The 7,767-nt window shown below is 52.4% G+C and overlaps 2 protein-coding genes across 2 annotated transcripts; both read right to left on the bottom strand.

Annotated features, from left to right (window-relative positions):
- Window positions 1–3,102: 3,102 nt before the first annotated feature.
- PHACADRAFT_194897 (uncharacterized protein) lies at window positions 3,103–4,569 on the bottom strand (the record flags this gene model as incomplete). The annotated part of the gene is made up of 3 exons (XM_007395093.1): window positions 3,103–3,848; window positions 3,914–4,039; window positions 4,488–4,569. The coding sequence occupies 3 exons, from the start codon at window positions 4,567–4,569 to the stop codon at window positions 3,103–3,105; spliced, it is 954 nt and encodes a 317-aa protein (XP_007395155.1).
- A 1,278-nt stretch (window positions 4,570–5,847) lies between these two features.
- PHACADRAFT_255055 (uncharacterized protein) lies at window positions 5,848–6,091 on the bottom strand. Its single transcript, XM_007395092.1, has one exon. It carries the CDS (start codon window positions 6,025–6,027, stop codon window positions 5,869–5,871), a length of 159 nt encoding a protein of 52 aa, XP_007395154.1. The 5' UTR covers window positions 6,028–6,091; the 3' UTR covers window positions 5,848–5,868.
- Between the last annotated feature and the right edge of the window lie 1,676 nt (window positions 6,092–7,767).

Raw genomic sequence — 7,767 nt, 5'->3', positions numbered from 1 at the left:
GGACTGGTAGGGTCCGGGTTCGGCAGGTCGGGTAGGACAGGTGGAAGTGGATCTTGAGACGTTCCAGGCTCACGAGGCCTTTCGTCTCGCTTGGGGAAGGAAGACTCATCGAAGGTGACGTCGCGTGACACAACGATGGTCCGGGCAGTTGGATCCCAGAACCAGTAACCCTTTGTACCGATTTCGTACCCGACGAAGATCATTACTTTAGCTTTTGGCTGTAGCTTATTGACCCTCGCATCCTTATGTGTGTGGACATAGGCTTTGCAGCCCCATACTCGAAAGTACGATACGTCCGGAACAGTGCCGTTCCATTTAGTGATGGGCGGCTTCCATTGATGACGGCGCAGAGGTTGTCGATTGTAGATATGTACTGCTGTTTCCGATGCTAGCTTCCAGAACCCAGACGTCATGCCAGCGTGATGTCGCATAGCTTCTGCCTTATTCTGAATGGTCTGTTGCCAGCGTTCTGCTCTGCCGTTCTGTTGTGGTGTTCGCGCCACTGAGAGTTGACGCTCTATTCCGCGTTCTGCTAGGAAATCGTCGAATTCGCGGCCTAAAAACTCCCCCCCACGGTCCGAACGTATAGCCTTGAGCTTGCGCTCGGCCTGTGTTTCCGCCCAAGCGACGAATTGCTTGAAGGCAGAGAAGGCATCAGACTTCCGTTTCAGATACCAGACTAAACCAAATGAGGAATAGTCGTCGAGGGTGGTAAGGGCAAACTTGTACCCGTCGAGTGATAACGACGGATATTCGACAAGATCCATGTGAATTAAGTCGAGGGGATGATCCGCACGACTGTCAGACGCAGGAAACGCATCGCGACGAGACTTCCCGAACTCGCATCCATCACAAGGAGTATCCTTGGTTGGTGCCGTGATTTTATCCGGGACGCCTTTGACATTGCCAGGCAGTTGAACAACTGATTTCTTCCCGGCATGTCCGAAACGTCGGTGCCACAAAGTATATGGATCGTCGGATTTGACCGACATTAATGTTCCTGGCTTAATCTCGCTGGTCCTAGTGAGAACTTCAGCTTCTAGCCAATATAAACCTGACGACTTTTCATATTCGCCCTCCATTAAAACTGTCCGCTGTGTTGGGTCTGACCCGCGGAGTAATTTAAACTTCTTGCCATCCATCTCAATACGGTGACCGTTATTGAGAGGCATTCTGGGCGCAAAGAACCGTTCTGCTGCTTCCGGTACGTATAATATGGTTTCTAACCGGATATGCTGAATTCGTCCATCTGTGAGACGATGTTGCAGAGCGATTTCACCGTGACCTTTGATTTCGATAGTCTGACCTTTGCCAGCCGTGTGTGCATGACCTGGCTTAGGGAATTCATGGTACCGAATAAAGTCAGTTTTGTACGGTGTGACATGTGTCGTGCAACCGCTGTCGACCATCCACTTAGACTTGACACCCGTAGCATAAAGAGAAACAGAGATAGATTCTTCCTCGATCTTAGCTACAAGTGGTACATCGACTATGCGTATCGTATTTACTGTCTGAGTGGTAGTCGCGGTATTGTCCTTCGCTTTGCCCTTTCCTTTTCCCTTTTTGCGCTTTCCGCCACCCTGCTGCTGCTGCTGCGTGTTGTTGCCGTTACCGGAACTCGAGCCAGAATTCGCCGGCTTTGTGTCCCAGTGCTGCTCCGTCGTGTGATTCTTGCGACCACACTTCTCACATTTCTTGTCGAGGAGTGGCGCCTTCGAGACGCGCGCAATCTGTGTGCGATTCGCGACGCGGCGCTGTTCCTCCTCGACGATCTTGGGCTTGATGAGTGCCGCTGTGAGCAGCGTAACATCAGTCTGCGTTGTGAGAATAGTACCAGCGATGGTCTGGTACGACTTGGGGAGAGCGTTGATCATGAGCAAGGCAAGAAGCTGAGGTTTTACTTCTATTCCCGCCGCGTTGACCTGGTTGGACTGCTCTGTGAGCGCGTCGAGTTGCGGGCCGAGTGCGGAGCTGTCAGAGAGCTGTGCATTGAACAGCTTCTGGAAGGCGACGAATGCGCCTACCGCTCCGGGTTTCTCATAGCCGGCCTTGATCGCGGTCCATGCGTCCAGGGCCAAGAACTTGTCATCGACGAGATGACGAAGGTTCTGCGCGACGTAGAGCTGGATTATGCCCAGCGCCTTGTCATTTTTCTCATCCCATGCAGCTTGAGCTAGGATTTCCGTAGCCGTGGGTGTACCTGTTGCAGCTATTGGTCTGGCAAGACCAGGGACAGGAACGGTCGCTGTGGAGCCGTATCCCTGGATCAAGTACCAGACACCCTGGTAGCGCAGGAAGGCTCGGATCGCGTCGGACCACTTTTTATAGTTGGTGCCGTCGAATTGCGGGATGGTGGATGTGGCGAGCTTGGTCGGGTCAGAAGAGGATGACATTGTTATCGTGTACAAAGAGGAGGCGAGTGTATGCGTAGAGAGTTTCACGTTCCTTTGGAGTTAAACCGACGTCGTAAAAGAATTCACTGAGATCGAGCTCGTATGATTCGGCTCGTGTCGCTCGAAGTGATTCCCAATCTTCTTCCAAGAATGCGAGATCGTATGTCTGATTGATCGGTCTAAAATATAGATCTTCCGCAATATCTTCCTGGTCGAGGTAACAAGCGTATGGTTCCGAATATGTATCGGAGCTTGTGGGGAAGAAGAAATGGATTACGTCTTCGTCGTGGTTTGTTAACTCTGCTGTAGCGTTATAGCTCGGCGGTCCTTCAAATTGGACATGTTGGTAATAGTAAAACGGGGTCAGCAACACTTCGACGTATTGTTCGTGTGCTGTTAATGCTTCCCAGTCTGTCTCTATGTCGTCTACTATATTCAGTCGCTGTCTGAATTCTGCGACGGTTTCCTGTTTTGTCTCTACGGTTTCAGGTACCGTATTTGTCTCCTGAGAGGTAGTGATTGTGAACGCTGTTGAGCGAACCACTTATCCCAGCTAAGCCGATTTAGCCGAGAGGTGGATAGAGTTGGGATTGGACGAAGGAACCAGTTAAACTACGACTCTTGTTGTCGCTTAGGATAAACACACAGTAGTCAGGTTTCCGAGTAGAACTTCTTTCTGATTGTTACAATAGCGTTGTATACAAAGTATCTACTTGTTCTCGTAAAACCTAACCGCGTCAAAGTATCCGTTCACGTAAACTGCGCTGAGCGCTTGTACAATCCGGGCTTTGTTCTTGCGTAGCCCTTTGAACGAGATATCCCCTATTTCTCTGCACCCTAATTCCCACTTGCGCCACTCCTCGTATTTGACGACGTTGCAGACGTCCGCTAGGCAGCGCTTGATGCGCGTGAGCTGCTCGATGAGTCGGCGGAGATTGCGGACTCGGTCGGAGTTGAGATCGTCAAGCTCGAGTGTTTCGAAGACGTCGAGTCGTTTGAGCGTGCCGTCGAACTTCGGTGTGAAAATGCGGACGAGGTCGGCGGGAGTGTGCTTGTCGAAGTCGATGAGTATCGGCTTCGGGGCGATCGGCGTATGAGTCGCCGGTGGGATGGCAGCGAGACGCTGCTCGAGTGTCGGCTTTGACGGACCGGCGAGGATCCGTTCGCGCGCCTGTTGGATTTCGCGTGCAGCTAGACGCTGCTCGAAGTCAGCCTTGTCGGTCGCGTAGCGCTCGCGGAACTGTTCGCGACGTAGGCGCCTACCCTCGTGTGAGTTCGGAGGGAACGGGAGAGTGAGCGCTGGAGTCGGCGGGCGTAGTTCTTTGCCGCGGCGTTTACCGTACGGGACGGTCTCGACGGGGTCGTTGGCGTTGCCGGAGGCGGGCGCGTAACCGGCGGAGTGCTTGTACCGCTGGAAAACGGAGTGAGGGGGACGAGCGGGCAAATCTTTTGGCACTAGAAATTACGCAGGAATGAACGCGTGAGCGCTCCGTCTGCCACTAGCACGCAACGAGACTTACTCGTAAACTGCGTGGATAAACTTGTTTTAAACTGGGTGAAGGGGACCGAGGTTTCCCGAGGGGTCTTCTTCAGCAATGAGACTAGTTGAGTGGGGGTAGAGTGGCCGTGAGGCCGGGGCTCATAACCTGTTAAAGTGCGACTGAACTCTTATCGTATTCTGTGCTACAAGGCCAGTATATATACATGAGAGTCAGGACTTCTGATACCGCTAAAGGACCTATGGTACTACTTGTATGTAAGCGTGTACAGTAAGCATGAGTAATCTAGTCCGTATTACTACAACATAATCGGGGGTCATGTGATGTATCCCCATTAGTCCGTACAGGGCAATGACGTAATTGCCCAGTTCTGACACCACGTCCCGTCACTCAGGATATGAGCTACTGATGAAAATAATAGCACTCATGTCCTGGCTGATGTCAATCAGTGCACCTCTAGCGATATCGGGGCCAGTACTGTACGGGTCCTAGCTCATCTACTGCCGGGGAAGACGTCGCAACGAGGCGCGGATGGAGATATTCGTCTTCTCTCGCCTACCATCGATTCGCACAAGGCCTCATGCGGTTGATTTACTGTGTTCCATGACCTTGTTGCTGAGCTGCCAACCTCGGACGTAGAACGGAAGTGCGGCCGTGAGTAATAGTGTACGTGACATTCATGTATAACATCTGCCCGTTTGGCTCAAACTTTTCCGCCCTCCCTAGCCTCGCGTGTTGGTAGAGTTATGGGCGGAGCCGAAGACGAGATAGATCCCGTCCAAAGACTTCTGCGGTCTCACTGTCCGATCTCAATTCTGTCCCGCGTTACATATGATGTGGCGCCCGATTCTCTTGCCCTTTTCTGGCACGGCCCAGTGATACTCCCCTACTTCTCACGATACATCCTCTAGCAGATCTATTCAAAAACAGGCCAGAATAGGTCAGAACATGACAGAGGCGTGACTACACACGTAGGTACGCCACACAGTTGCACCAAAATAGGTGAAAATGACAACCATTTCGTACTTCAGCCGAGGTTCGTCGAACGTTGCATGCGGGTTAACAAAGAGCCATGTGGCGTTAAATCGATGTCTGGACATTCATCAAACCCATCCCATTTATATCCCCCTGTGCCTCGATATGATCCATAGGAACGTTTAGCAATCCTCGCGAGATGGCGTGACATCCAGTAGCAATCCGCCGTGCATCCTAAAGGGATCACTGAGAAGCGAACAAGGTACCCCTCTGTCCTATAAGCTTCTTTCATGAAAGTATAACTGACAGTCAACAAGGCACTAATGTGAGCTACTACTACGCCATTATATAATTCGTCATTCCGCATATGGTAACCGCTGCCTTAATGCTCGCCACACGTTCATTTAGCTACTCCGACAAATGGAGTCATATTGTCAAGCAAGGCACTGTCACTGTCCCGTGAAACAGGTGCTGTATGTACAGCTTACCGCCTCGCAATGTCATTCAGGACGTGCTTCAGCGTCCTTAAATCTCGCCGGATGGCGGTGGTGACTAACATAAACGATGATATTTTGCCTAAATGTACCACAGGACATTTCGCGCCTCAGAGAACGAACGTGTGGGACTTTTTCCTAGCCTCTCTCATCCACTGATCAAATATCATGTGTTTAGGCACAGGATGTGGTCCTGCACGCACTGCCAGCAGCCGCAGCTCTCCAGAACTCATCCCATGACACCCGTGTAATTTTGCGCACAGCATGTGTAGGTGGCTAGCTGCGACGATGCCTTTGGTCTAGAGATCTAACATTGTACCGTACCCACCACCATCAAGGCTGCCCGGACTCAACTGGAACCGTTTCGCCATGCCGTACTCGCTAGTGTCCTCGCGGGTACGCCCAGCACTTCACAGCAATGCCCTAAGAAACTCTAGTGCGTGCTTTAGCTATCAGTTTGTGAGTTGCTTAACTGACAGGTGCCAATTTTGCTCAAGGGTCCGCGTACTAGGGGTGGAGGTGCCACAGGGCGGTATGTTGCACATGGGAGCCATACTCGTTCGGTACGGCAGTGTCTCTCTCCCTAACAGAGCAGACTGGGTGGACGCTTTTGGATCTTGGGGGGTGGTCTACGCCTATATAAGGGGGGCGGACTGCCCTCAACATTCTCCAGCAGCACAATCGTGTCGCAGCTTCCTCTCTCTACTTCGCTACCCGCAACAGTGCGCTCTTCGTCTTACTTCTTTGTTGCACCGCACTACTGATTGCCTTGTCCTTGCTTTTTAGATGCAGTTCTCCACGCTCATCGCTACCCTCGCCCTCGCCGCAGGCTTGGTCAATGCTCAGCCTGTGTGCGTCCCGGCCTGCGTCTCTCTCGACGTCCCGATGCTTGGGACCATAGATGTCATCACGTGCCCCACAGGCACTACCTGCACGGGGATAACTACTGTGAACACGATCACTCTCCCCCCTCTGGGTACCGTCAGCGTTGATGCTGGGGTACGGCTTTTTTTTCTCGACGTCACACCGCTAAATTGCTAATCTGTTCCGTTTCAGACGTGCGCTTAATGGCGAAACAGCCTAAGCTTGAGCAGTAATCCAAGGATCAGTTCTTCCGATGTACGGCTTCGATGGAGGATAGAGATTGTACGAGTATATGTGAATGAGTAGCGAGAAATGTATACGATTTAGCAGTGAAATTGAAGGGTTCTTCAATACGATCGGGGTGTCTGAGCGGAGGATTCTCCTGGCCGCTATTTGGGCCTATATAATGATGGATGCGCAAGAAAGGTGCCTTCATGTATTGCATCTACCACAGGACAAAACCCTAAGACAAAACCTCAAGATGCGTATCCTGGATGTGGTGACCAGCTCAGCTCTCCTGTGTAATGAGGCAAATGCGTGTAAACCTCGTGACCATACGCGGGATGTACTTAGCATTAGACGGAGCTCGGGGGGGGGGGGGGGGGGGGGTTGCCAACGCGTGCACATCTCCCGTCGCCGGGGCAAGTGTGCTAATACCGTACCCGTACGACTATTCCGACGCATCATGCGTCACGTAACCTCCTACTGCCGCTCTTGAGAGCGGCAGTCACGTCCTCACATGGAGTTCCGCCGCCTCCCACATTTTTCCCCCGCTAAGATCAATATTTGAATATTTAACATTTTTCGGGCTTATGGGGCAGAACGTACGAGAGAAGACCTACTCGCTCTTTCCGTAGCGTTATTGCTTTTCCTGTCTGTGTTGCGGCCCTACCGGGTCACGCCTGGGCTGCCGCCGCATTCTTGACCGGTGCCATAGGCCAATGGCGAACTCGCCGCTCTGCCGGACTGGTCGTACATGCAGGTACTACAGTAGGCCCCATTGCGGGCGGGCGGACATAGACACGTTGCCGTGCAGGTTTTGATACTCCCGTCAATTAGACGCGATCGCAGGACGAGATCGTACGCCGGCCCGCCCGGAGAGGTCGTGTGCGTCGGCTCCGGGTGGGTTGACTGAGCGCGCCGGCCACCATTTGCCTCAAGGTGCGCGGCGCGGGTGTTGTCGTACCGCCTATATGTGCTTTCAAAGTCTTATATACCATTGCGACGTTCTCGTTCGATGCTGGTGAAAGGGCAGCAAGACCCGCGCGGACAGCTTGAGTTCTGGTGGGGACGTGTGTTTGCGCTTGTTAGGATCCCAGGCTGATCGCTTCCCGTTTGGCACTAATTTCGATGCGCCTGATGCGCCTGTATTGTGGTCGGGCAAACAGACGCCAAACGCTCGTTACGCTCTTTGGCACTTGCAACTCTGTTTCGCACCGTCTTCTTAGCTTTCCGTCGTCTTATGCCACCCTTCAAAGCCGCTTATGAGTCTAGTAGAAGTATTACGAAAGTATGACCTGCTCCATGATGCTTTCACAGGGC

This window comes from Phanerochaete carnosa, assembly GCF_000300595.1.
Source record: "Phanerochaete carnosa HHB-10118-sp unplaced genomic scaffold PHACAscaffold_4, whole genome shotgun sequence".
In the NCBI taxonomy this organism is placed as follows: Eukaryota; Fungi; Basidiomycota; class Agaricomycetes; order Polyporales; family Phanerochaetaceae; genus Phanerochaete; species Phanerochaete carnosa.
The sequence above is the reverse complement of the archived record's forward strand: the minus strand, read 5'-3'. Positions and strand labels throughout refer to the sequence as shown.

Coding starts and splice junctions, on each gene's coding strand:
- PHACADRAFT_255055 (XM_007395092.1), bottom strand. CDS start 6,027: ATGTTGAGGGCAGTCCGCCCCCCTTATATAGGCGTAGACCACCCCCCA.